The sequence below is a fragment of the Pseudonaja textilis genome, chromosome 1 (assembly GCF_049901715.1).
Source record: "Pseudonaja textilis isolate UNSWEBS1 chromosome 1, rPseTex1.2, whole genome shotgun sequence".
Taxonomy (NCBI): domain Eukaryota; kingdom Metazoa; phylum Chordata; class Lepidosauria; order Squamata; family Elapidae; genus Pseudonaja; species Pseudonaja textilis.
Window position 1 is genome coordinate 44,132,623 of NC_141990.1, and position 12,657 is coordinate 44,145,279.

The following is a 12,657-nucleotide window of genomic DNA, read 5'->3' on the forward strand; positions in this document are numbered from 1 at the left end:
AACTTCTTTTGCTGTTAGCTCCCTTAGAGCCTTTTCACATATATTCCCAACCTATGTACTTGAAAAGAAAAGGAACTGAAGTTTTATAGCCATAAATTACTACTGACTTTTTTTCTTCATTTTTTTTTTCTCGACGGATAGCAGCGTTAAAAATGAATATTCTACTGAAAGTACCATATTATTTTTCAGACAATTCCTATAAAATTGGATAAGAATTTTTTTCAGGAACTGAATAAAATAGTTGCAAAATTTATATGGTTGGGTAAAAAAGCACAAATAAGTTTAAAGATGTTACAAGATAGTAGAAGTAGAGGTGGCCTTGGACTTCCAAAATGGGAATTATATTACCAAGCAGCAGTTCTATTATGGGTAAAGGAGTGGATAAATTTAAAAAATAAAAGAATCTTAGCAATTGAGGGCCACGACCTTCAAGCAGGGTGGCATGCCTTTCTATGAGATTAGAAAAAACAAGACTCATTCATACTTTCACAGACATTTAATAAGGGAATCACTATTACAAACTTGGGAAAAGGTAAAAAAAAATTATATGAAAATACCAAATTGGGCTTCACCTATGGAAGCAATACTATATCCAAATATAAGGGATACAAAAAAATGATTAGATATGAAGAATTATTAGATAATCAGGGGAATCTAAAAACAATTGACAAGTTAAAAGAACAAGATATCATTATAGATTGGTGGTCATACTTACAAATTCAGACAAAATTTAGAAAAGATTTAGAAGAATAAGGGATAGAAAAGAATTTGCAACCACTGGACCAAATTTTGACAGGCAAGGAGGTAAAATTTATAATAAGAATGTATAATTATTTATTGGAAGTGGAACTAGAAGAAGAAATAGTAAAGGGATCAATGATTGCCTGGGCAAAAAACGTAGGTCACAATATAAATTTAGAGGATTGGGAAAAAATGCGGATTAGTAACTGTAAACTGACATTGTCAACAGCATTTAAAGAAAATCAGTACAAAATGTTTTGTAGATGGCATCTAGCTCCAGCAAGACTGGCTGAAATGTATCCAAATACAAAAGCAGAATGTTGGAAGTGTACAAAGATGGCTATTAGAAATTGCAGAACATAAATTAGAACTCAAACTGGAAATATTTTTACTAGGAATAATTAAGGGAAAATTTAACAAGGTTATCTGATACATCATTATACATATTATAATGGTGGTGAGAAAAGCCTTCGCACAGGGATGGAAAAAGGAAAAGATACCATCTGAAGAAGACCTGATACAAAAAATAATGGACTGTGCGGAAATGGATAAATTCACAGCGGAATTAAAAGGCAGATTATTCGGACTACTATGTGGTTTGGGATAGGTGGTACAAATGGGTGGAAGATAGAAATAAGAATTGATATTTAGGTATAAATGGAGATATATGTATTAATAACAACACGAATGCTGTTAATGTAGAGATTTATAATTTTGTTTTTAAAAAATAAAATAAATTACTACTGACTTCTATAGTACCCATATAAGTAATTTAAAGCTCCAAATTTTGGACACACTTACTTTATATCTAACTTAACATCCAGATTAATTTTGGATTTGAGTCACTAATCATATACTATTAACCAATTTTGATTAAAATAAATATTTGGTCTGAATTATCTCATCCAAGTTTTCCTTTTCAGTGTTTATATCTAACAAACTTCTAATTGTAACATCTATATAGACCATCAACAAATGTGCTGGTTGAAATGGAATTAAGTGTGAGATACAAAAAGAATTAGTGCATAAAGGCTTTGCATATAATGTTTTGTATACATATTTATATTTAGAAATGTCTGAGTAACATTATTAAACTTTAAGATTAATACTTAAAAGGTCATCTACTAGTCATAGTAAATCAGTTATCATTCATTCTAGAACACAAATTAAAAAGCAAATGTATGCTTAACTTCAAAATTTGGTGTAAAAATCCAAGTAAAGCGCAAAATGTATACTTCATTTAGACTATTTTACAAAGATATGCAGTTTTTTTCTAGATGTATGCAGTGAGACATACTTACCATTTGGCCTTACCAAGACCAAATCTTTATTAACCCCATGGTAAATTCATAAAAAGACCAACTCAACAAAACCTGGATCTATTTAAATATTGTTTTAATTATAAAAAAATTGCTGTATATAATAATGTATTATTTGTTTTTCAGTTATTATAATATTAAATGCACTATCCATGGCATAATTATGCTTTTACATTAATATTTTCTTTAGAAACAAAGTTCACTGAAAATATACACTTGCAGGTAAAATGTCATGTACTGAAACTGTTTTTTCTGGCATGCCTATGTACAGTCCAGCATTTAAATTAGCTGCCAAAGAAAATAATTATCTTTGGATTTAAGAACTACCTTAGAGCTCAGCAGTGCCAGACATGCATTTTCCTGGTTGCTAGTAATAATTGTTTTCTAAAAAAAATTAATTGAAATGAAATATAACCTCTAAAGCATATTTAACTTAAAAGTCAGAACATTAAAATTAAAACAAGGTTTGGTTACAGTAGTTGATGATTGGCCAGGTTAAGTATTGCTGAAATTCTACATTATATTTTTCTCTTTCTTTCAAAAGTTTATTCATATGAAAATTAATATTGATAAAGGAGAATATTTGTAGCTCGGGTTTAAAATGAAGAGTCTTTGCAAGTCAGTAGAATATAAACTGAAAGCAAATACCACGTCTTACTAGCACTGATGATGTTGCCCAGTTTGGGTAATGAAATGTTTGCATAAAACCACCAAGCTCAGAAGAAACAGCATTCTATGAAAATATTTTATCCACTGTTATGGTTCATAAGTTAGAAATACTGCATTGCTCAGGCACATTTCTTATTCTAAGTCCTGATCAGCTATAATAGCAAGTTGTATAATCTATTTATATCTATTTATATTTTTCATGAGTTGATAATTATGAATAGCCATATTAGAAAAGACTGATGATATAACTAATCAAAGATTCTAATAGCATTCAAAATAAAATGCAGTCAGGAAGTCCACAAACAAGAAGGCAACAGTTTACTGTTGTATCACCTGTCTTTTTAAATATGTATTACTTCCCAGCAACAAATATTCAATGGCAAAGAACAACTTCAGAATTTCTAGATTTGAAACTAGCATGTAAACACCATTAGAAACAGACAGTAATGTAGTAACCTGTAGTTGCAGATTGTAGCCGCAGTTTTTGGCAGCAAGTTTTTAAACTAATTCTAGACTGTTCTTTTTATCTACCCTGATTCTAAAATATTCCTCAATCATATTTCAGTTTGTTCTAGATATTAAAACTAGAAAAGTTTGCTGAGAAATTTATAACTTGAAACAAAATTAATCTAAAATGTTCAGCAGGGGTTTAAAATTCTTTTTTGATGACTTTTCATGTACATTCAACTGAAAAACTAGCCATGAAAAGTTAAACACTGATAGAATTTAGTATAGTATAGTATTACATCAATACTTTTGTTGAAAACATAGGCTATCTGCATTCTCAGAAACATACAAATATCATTTGATCTCCAATATCTATTGTATTTTTATTAAACTTGAAATATATTTTCATGATATAGATAAATCTGTAAAGAATAAGTGTGATACCTTTTGATCCTTTTCCTAATGTGCCTTCTACAGTAGTTTTGCTCCATATAAGCAATATCCCACCTGAATCACCAGTGAGAACTTCTCCATTGCCTAAAAATGCTAAGCACTGAACAAATTTGGGTTTGTCATATTTCTGAAAAACAAGAGAATATATTTAGGGCTTTCTGTGTGAACTATATATGCATATAACCTCAATTCAAACAGGTTTACTGGGCTTGGGCTTGGTACACTGTCTTATTAGAACATGTTAACATACATATGAATATATTTATGTGTGTCTATTTATATATCTCTATATCTATCTATCTGGATGAAGGTGTATATACCCATATACATACACCAAGAGCCTTGGTGGTGCCGTGATTAGAGTGCAGTACTGCAGGCTACCTCTGCTGACAGCCGTCTGCCTGCAATTTGGCAAGACTGAATCTCACCAGGCTCAAGGTTGACTCAGCCTTCCATCCTTCCGAGGTGAGTAAAATGAGGACCCAAATTGTTGGGGGCAATATGCTGACTCTGTTAATCACTTAGAGAGGGCTATAAAGCACTATAAAGTGGTATATAAGTCGAAGTGCTATTGCTTTTGCTATATACACAAACACACACACATACATGTATACATACATACTATACACACACACACACACAAAAACATTACATGCTATTAAATCTCCTATTTTCTAAGTAAGAATTATTACGAAGAAGAGTCCCCCTAAGGCCTTTTTGGGAAGAATATAATGTAATCAATGTACTTTCAAAAATTCTAATTTACAACTTCAGGAAATTTGCCCAATATAAAGATTCTTACCCCAAATATTCCTTGTTTCCTTGTTAATGAATTTGTATTCCACGTCCAGAAAAAGATATGAGATTTGCCAGATGTTATTATTGTATCTTTATCAGTTGGATGGAAAGCTACTGCCAGGACAACTTCATTTGTAGTCTTTTAAAAGAAAAAAAGGAGTTGTTTTGGTTCTTATAAGTAACTGGAGAAACGCTTATGTACACAGAAACACAAGACACAATAAGGAAGCAGATTTGCTAATTTGCCTTGGCTTTGATTCTGGCCACTGCCCCTTACACTGATGAGTGTCTTTTGGACTTCTTTTTAGCCCTAGAAGAAGCCTTCACTGCAGTGGGGGAAAGGGCCTCTCCACGACCTGATTCCCCTTCCATTATCCTGTCTAATAAGGTCTCTAGTCTCTGACGACTTTGTCTTCCCTTCAAAGACCAGGCAAAACGACATCGTGCTGTGAGGCCTTTTAGACAGTCGGGAGACCGGTCTACCATGCCAAGCCGTTAGCCCCTATCAGCTGTTCAGCGCAGATTGCAAGGGGTTTCTTTTGGCAGCGCAGGAATAATCTGAAAGCTTAAAAGAGAGGAATTGGCCTGGCTGGAGGCAATCGCTACCCTGCCCACTCTCTGCAATCTCTCATGATCTGTTGATGGCCGCTTGAGTGCTCTCAGTGCCAGGAGAAATTCCCGGCCCTGGAATCACACAGGAGGGGGTAAGAGCCCTCCCCATCCCTCGCAGCATCGCTGGCCCTTGGAGCGTAATTCAAACTTTCTTGCTGTTTAAACAAAGTCAGCTTGCCAAACACATGATTCTCAAGCTCTCAAATAAGAGAGGTAGTGAAAACATGACTAACTCTGATGAGGGACTGAGTCGAAAGCTGGGTAACCATGGCAACGGAAGCAAGGCTAACTGCTTGACAGACTCAGTCCCATTACAAAGGAGGCGGAGTCTACCCTGAGCTGGACTCTCGCAGCAGTCTAACAGAGAATACATTCCATTATTTTGATTCATGAATAGAAGCCACAGTTTGTATTTTTTAATTTCATTTCTTTATCATGTCTTTTTCTCACAAATGCTTTTTCCTATTAACTTAAAAAACTAAATTAACTAAGTCTGTTGGACACTGTCCAAAATTGTCTTTGGTCAGTTGGGCAGCTATATACATATGATTAATAAATAAATAAAAATAAAAACACTTCAGGCATTTGATGGAAGTTTTCCAAGAATGCTTATACCGTTTTAAATCTATAGGTTATTGGGTGTATCCAATTGATGTCTTCTAACTCTGTTGACAGAAAGCTATTTGGTCCAATTGACAAATTCATTTAGTGGAGTGGAGATATGCTATAAGTTGAGTAATTGTATCACTGGAGTGATACATACCGAAGGCATCGTTTCTTGCTTTAGCCACAATACAAAACTGTACATTCCTCTCTGAAAAATTAGAAAAATTACCAAGAGGAATAATTGAATTTAACATTATTCACATAGCAACTATTTGTTTTGAAATTTTTCAAATTTCCAATAAGGTATTACCAAGCAGATTCAATACACTTTGGCAACTTTGATTAATACATCTAAGCATTATTTACCTTTATCTCTGCTACTTTTGATTTCTTCTGCCAGTCCCAAACAGTCAGCATGTGTTCATTAGAATCATCAATCACACACAAATGTGTACCCGAATCCTTGCAAAGAAGTTTTGATAATAAAATTCACGTCATCCTGTTATATAATGTCCTCATATGTTTAAGAATGCAATAGTTTTCAACCTCATTTTTTATGCATAAAGATAAAATACATAAGCCAGATGAAGTCATTTTTTAGTCAGCTTTATTTTTAAATTTGACTCTCACCTAAAAGTGAATGTTGATGCAGCTTTTGTTTCAGTCATAGTTCCTTGGAATACTAGTATTATTAGTATAGGTAACAAACAAAGTATGCGCCATGCATATGCAAATACCTAAATCAAGTGGCTTTGCATTAAGATTGGGTTTATACAGACTTTAATATGAATTGCTATCTATGTGTTTTAGAATTGTTTCATGATGGGTTAAACCAAACTTTCCTTGCTAGGCAATGATTTGTAAAATTCTTCAACTAGAAGTAGAAACAATATAGCATGAGAAAATCATTCTTTTTTTATATTACTCTAATGCCTAAAGTTCTTTATAAAATGCAGTTGATCATTTACATTTGAAATGCAGATTTAACAACTGAATGGAATAAAGAATTAGAGTGAACTATTAAGAACTATTAACTATTAGGTAATTGAGACAGTCTGTACAGTCAGTGATAAACAAATGATAAATCAATGATAAAGTATAAGTGCCAAAAACTTCCACAGATTTTATCAATTCAATAAAACATAATTGTGCAATTATTGGCAATGTAGATTAGGAATGGATAATAATATGAAATGCTCATATAAAACTGTAAGAATGATTTATCTATCTTCCTTCCTTCCTTCCTTCCTTCCTTCCTTCCTTCCTTCCTTCCTTCCTTCCTTCCTTCCTTCCTTCCTCCCTCCCTCCCTCCCTCCCTTCCCTTCCCTTCTCCTTTTCTGCATTAAACTAGTAAAAGTGAAAAATAGCAAATGAAATAATGCATTTGTGTCAATAAATTCCAGCATGACATTTGAAAATACATAATTAAAAAAATCACCGCTTAAATGCTCTTTTTCCCTTTTCCTATAAAAATACTCATATTGTATAAAGGGAATAAAAAAGACAAAATTAGTAAGTGGAAACTGAATTAAGTGAGTTTCTTTCCTTAAAACTAATGCTCAACTTTTAAACACTATGATGGTATATATTTGATAGAAAAGATGAAAAAATATTTTTGGGCATATGAACAACATAGCATATGAGAAAATTCAGCTCAAATGCCTGTACATGGTTTTTTCAACCTTTTCGTTGTTTTTACTGCCATCCACATTTTTTTCTTATCTTGGCTTTTAATAAATAACATATATCTTAGTCAGAAACCTTGTAAATATGTTATAACCTCAAAACATCAATTTGCAGGGCTTCATACATTTACTAAAATAGTAAATAGTAGCTATTTTTTGTTTCTGCTTCTCCTTAGAGAATACTGTCTACTGTGGCCAAATTGTAAGTTCTACAAGTAACACTCCAATAAAATGGCACAAAAATAAACCAAGATAATTACTCATGACAGATAAAATAAATTTCATAAAGTTATATTATATGAAATGCTAATTATGATTCTAATTAATGAGACTTGTAACTATTTATCTATTACTTATTATTTATTATTGCAATTTTTATACTATAAGCACTACTATAATAGAAGGGTATTATTTCAAGGAACAGCATACTTAATAATTGTAAAAGGGCAAAAAGGCAAAACAAAGTTGTTTTTTTCTATGTGTCAACATTTAAATCAGCTTCAGAACTTAAATTAAACTTTTGTATCAGGGCTTGCTAAGAATAGATTTCTTATAGGACAGAAAGCTTTCTATAGATGGTAAAGTAAATATATCACATTAAGCTATATTGCCATATTGGTATTACTTTCAGTTATATTCCCTTCCCTGAGCAATAATTTTCTATTCACTAGAGAGGAGTAAGCTTGGGATTCTCGAAACTGTTGAATGTCAACAGTTTTATCATTTTTTATTGTAGATCAAACAGACTGAAATTAAGAACCAGTAATACTCTGTTCTAGGCAGTCAGATTATATAGCATCATTTATTTATCTATTCATTTATATGCCTTCTATGCTTGCAACTCTAAATGGCTATTTATTCATATATCTATAGTTACCACTGTAGTTTATTATTGGATTATTCATATAAAATATCTAGTTAAGTCAGAAATAAAATTTAGTTTATTTGCCTGATCCATGACATTCTGTTATAATCCAGTAATGACTAGTTTTGCTACCAATTCCAAAAAGATGGCTCACAGTGTGTGGGGTGAAATCAGACACTTGACTGCAACTCTTTAAGGCAGCTCTAATTGCAATACTACCAGTAACTGTTGGAGGCAGCTTTGTTCCTAAAACTACAATTTCTTGGAACAATCATTGCTAATGAGTAAATAGGAAAATAATGGATACAAACCAAGTATAAAAAAGAATGAGATACACTGGCACTGGAAATACCAGAAAATTGACTTCAAGAAGAGAGCTCCTTGTATAAATAAATATCCATAGCTTCATTAGTGTCTACACAGGAAGATATCAGACTGGGAATAGCTCTGCTAGATGCAATGTTAAAATAGGTGAGCAAAATATTCACAACTATTTATATAGACACACTCAGCTGCACACATAATGCATTGTTTGTTAAACAAAGGCATGACATTTTCCTTACTGCTTTCGAAAAATCCAGACATCCCACTCCACGTTCAAAAGTCCCAAGGCCAATAACCTGTAGAGTCATTAGGCTCACTGAATCCCATACTCTAACATGGGGCTGCAAAGGCTGTAAGTAAAAATAATTTGAAACAGGTGATTACCGAAAAGATAAAAAGAGGCCTTTCCAGTAAGCAGATATTGATTTGTATAAAGACAATAATCTTATCCATATCTAGTCTAAAATGTCTCAGATAAATGAATCTGCAGATAAATGAAGCTGCAGCTTCCAACTATCACTGAGCCATAAACACATCAAAAAGTACTGAAATGTTTTAAATAATACAAGTAAGGAAAGATATAGTTAAGCAGTAATACCTCAGCATTTAGATTAAGGACATTTATTGAAAAAATAGACAGTAATTCAGATCTATGCAATGTGAAATTCATTCATATCATAGAGATTTTTCATGTTTTTCTTCCCATTGCACATCTTCCTTTAAAAATGGCATAAGACAAGCAGGTACAGAAGAAGTCTGGCTAAAATAAACTTTTCAAGATTTATGTGGTCAACTGGAGACTTTTTTGGGAAATACACATTGCATAATGCAATTTAAGATAACATGCACAAATTATACCTTTGAATTATTCATCAGACAAATGTAATAGTAAAAATGAAAAATTCCCAAGACTCTTTCCAGAATCAGAAACCAACTATTGAGATAAATAGCAATAGCACTTAGATTTATATACCGCTTTATAGTGCTTTAAAATCATTAAAAACTTACTCTTCCATCTTTATCCACTCCAGCTAGCTGTCCAGTTGCTATCCTGATTTTGTCTGGATGAACTGCAAGGCTAGAAGAAATAATCTTATTAGAAACACTACATTCTTTCACTCTAACTACCTATCTGAAATTGGGGGAAAGTATCTGTCAGTATATGTCCATGTATATTTTAGGGAAATAGCAGCATACTGTTTATGAATCCAGACTACTCTATTCGAAATGTTAAACAGGACTTGTTTTGTGCCACCCTGATGGACTTATATCATCTTGTTCATGTGATCCACAATCAGCACATGGGCACAATCAAGGCCTTCACATTTTTCTCTTTCAAAATCAAAAATTTATAACTGATAGAAATGTTACACCAATATTTTGATTTCAACTACCTGAAAATATTTATATTTTATATTTACTACACCACTATTTTCTAAGGAGCGTATTAAAACTAGGGATTGTTCAGATAGTGGAAAAAGATTTAAAACTTAATTAGGTATACAAATTCATAACTTAATCACTTATTAATGCTGAGGCAATATGGAGAGAGTGCAGATTATACTAGTTTAAGTAGCTATTACCAAGGAACAGCTGAAACAATAACATAGGACTGGTAAATTCTTCAATAAAATTAAATATGAAAAAGACTGCCTCTTAATTCTGGAAGAAACCACATGATTTTACACATGGTACATGAGTGTCTTCATCATTGTTCTTGGCACATTTGCATATTGGATGTTGGAAACCAGGCACATGGCAAATAGCATGAAACTATCTCTTTAACAGTAACTGAAGCATGAATAATGGAAGCATATACTAACCATTTAACACAATCCGTATGACCCAAGTAATGACGCTGAGTCCGCTCTTCATAATTAAACAGTATTACCACAGATGCTATGAAATATACTATTTCTCCAGTAGGTAATAGGTAAACATTAGCTCGACAGTCCCTGCCACGATAACCATATCTTTTTTTTTAATGTCAAGGTTTTTCAAAATGAATCAGCATTAATGATGGAAGCTTGTGCTATAAACATTTATGGTAATGTTTCTCTCATATGTTGCCTATATAGTCTTAAGAATTTGACATGCCCTTCTACTCCACTCCTTGGAATTTTGTGCCTAAGAGACTTGTTTGGAGTCCACATTGACATCTGAATCTGCCATTTGAAAGTCAATTGAAAGACAATTGAAAGTCCCACTGAAACTTCTAACTGAAATTTATCATTTCACAAGACTGATATATTTTTTCAAGCTTGTCTGACAGCTGCACAATTCAATTCAGTTTTTAGTATTTATGAAATCATTTTTGCATTCTCGCTGACATAAATTCATCTGAATTTATGAATTTATCTTTTGAAATTCATCTTTTAAAAATTTTTGTATTGTTTAGATCTTATGTTTGGTATTTACATTTATTATATCTACATATTGTTTTTTATATATTGCCCCAAAAATGTAGAATGTAATTAATAAAGATTATATACTTTATGGGGAGAAAATGGCTCTTTAGATGGAGAAAATATCTCTGACTCTATAGTAAGAGATAGGAGACTATTATAAAAACATGTCCATCTATAAACCAAAATAATGGACTTTTCATTATGTAACTTAATCCATTTTTCAGCACTGAGAGCATATGCACCAAGATCAAACACAACCCTGATGCGTCCCTCAATGAAATCAAGTTCGAAACCCCTGATTTAGATGAATGTATTCTATGACTATTATTAAGTGTTATACCTTATGATTCTTGACTCTTGACGAATGTATCTTTTCTTTTATATACACTGAGAGAATATCCACCAAGACAAATTTCTTGTGTGTCCAATCACACTTGGCCAATAAAGAATTCTATTCTGTTCTGTTCCATTCTATTCTATTCCAGAATATATGTCAGCAAGATTTCCTGATGTTGCAGACCTTAAACTATATTAGTTTTACAAGCCCCTCTAAAAGTAATGTTCAAAAATTTCATAAATTTGTCTTAAGGGGAAAGACATTAGAATACTGATTATGACCTTCAGGGTTTCAATAGAAGAAAGTTAATTTTAAATTTATATTTGAAATAGAATAATTCAATAGTCAAAATCTGAAATACCAAACATAATTAGTATGCTAGTAAGTACATGCTGCCTTGATGTTTTTATTTACCATGTTTAATGTTATGCCACACTTTGTGATAATGAAGTCTTAAAACAAATATATGACAAAACTACGGGGCCACAGATCGGCTGCCTGAGCTATGGGCCGGCATGCAGGCATGTGCACATTCAACTCTCCTCTCCCCACAAGCCAGGCCAACAAGCCGCAAAGGTTGGGGATCACTGATCTACAAGATATTTAACAGCAAATCAGCCTAGCCAAAACTGATAGTCATGAACTGAAAGGATGTCAGCCCCACAAGATAAGTCAGATATGTAAGGGAATATAGTCAATGTAAGGACTATTAGAACTCTATTGTTGCAGTGTATTATAGAATTGTGAAAGCCTGCCAAAATGTTCCACTATACTACGTTATACCACACAGAATCGTGTTGATTATTCTGAATCTTTTATCTTTTCCCCAGATTTCATGTATTATCTATTTTGTTGATAACTTTGTATTCCTTCACTAGCTCTGCCTCTCTTTACAGCAGCAGAAGCATTCATAAGTCTGTTTCCTTCAAAATAATGAAAAATACAGTTCCTCTGTAAGTTCTGCACCTTCGATAAAAGTATGTTACATCACAATGCAAAAGAGGTGGAGCCTGTATTGTGGTAGTGCTTTTGTCAATTTTCCCCACTTTTTCATGTATCCTGTGGACAGCCTTGCTGAAAAAGTAACTTATATGAAGAAACTGAGTTTATATTCAGTTTATAGTACTGCTTGTTACCCAATTAAAAATGTATCAATGCTGCATTCACATATTTGTGTCCCTACAAGTATGTACAGTATTTATCTGAAAGGCAGTCTAGTTTTCCTACTTCCACATGAGTCACCATTAAAATGGGATGATAGTCTGAGATCCACTGTAAAACAGTTTTCTTTCTGTAACATTAAAAATTATGATACCATTCATTTTGTTATTCTGATCTTTCAAACTCATCGGGTGGTCTTCACATTAAGTATTTTCTTCCTGCATGCTGCATC

The 12,657-nt window shown here is 32.7% G+C and overlaps 1 protein-coding gene across 3 annotated transcripts in view; it reads right to left on the reverse strand.

The window, feature by feature from the left end:
• Window positions 1-12,657, reverse strand: part of EML4 (EMAP like 4) — a 136,239-nt gene that overhangs the window by 24,828 nt on the left and 98,754 nt on the right. For all 3 annotated transcript variants that reach the window (XM_026695830.2, XM_087932653.1, XM_087932646.1), the window contains 6 exons: window positions 10,343-10,492; window positions 9,528-9,597; window positions 8,759-8,869; window positions 6,012-6,107; window positions 4,432-4,566; window positions 3,621-3,756 (listed from right to left, as the gene is read on the reverse strand). In XM_026695830.2, the coding sequence (XP_026551615.1) occupies window positions 3,621-3,756; window positions 4,432-4,566; window positions 6,012-6,107; window positions 8,759-8,869; window positions 9,528-9,597; window positions 10,343-10,492 (698 nt within the window). The remainder of the gene's footprint in view (window positions 1-3,620; window positions 3,757-4,431; window positions 4,567-6,011; window positions 6,108-8,758; window positions 8,870-9,527; window positions 9,598-10,342; window positions 10,493-12,657) is intronic.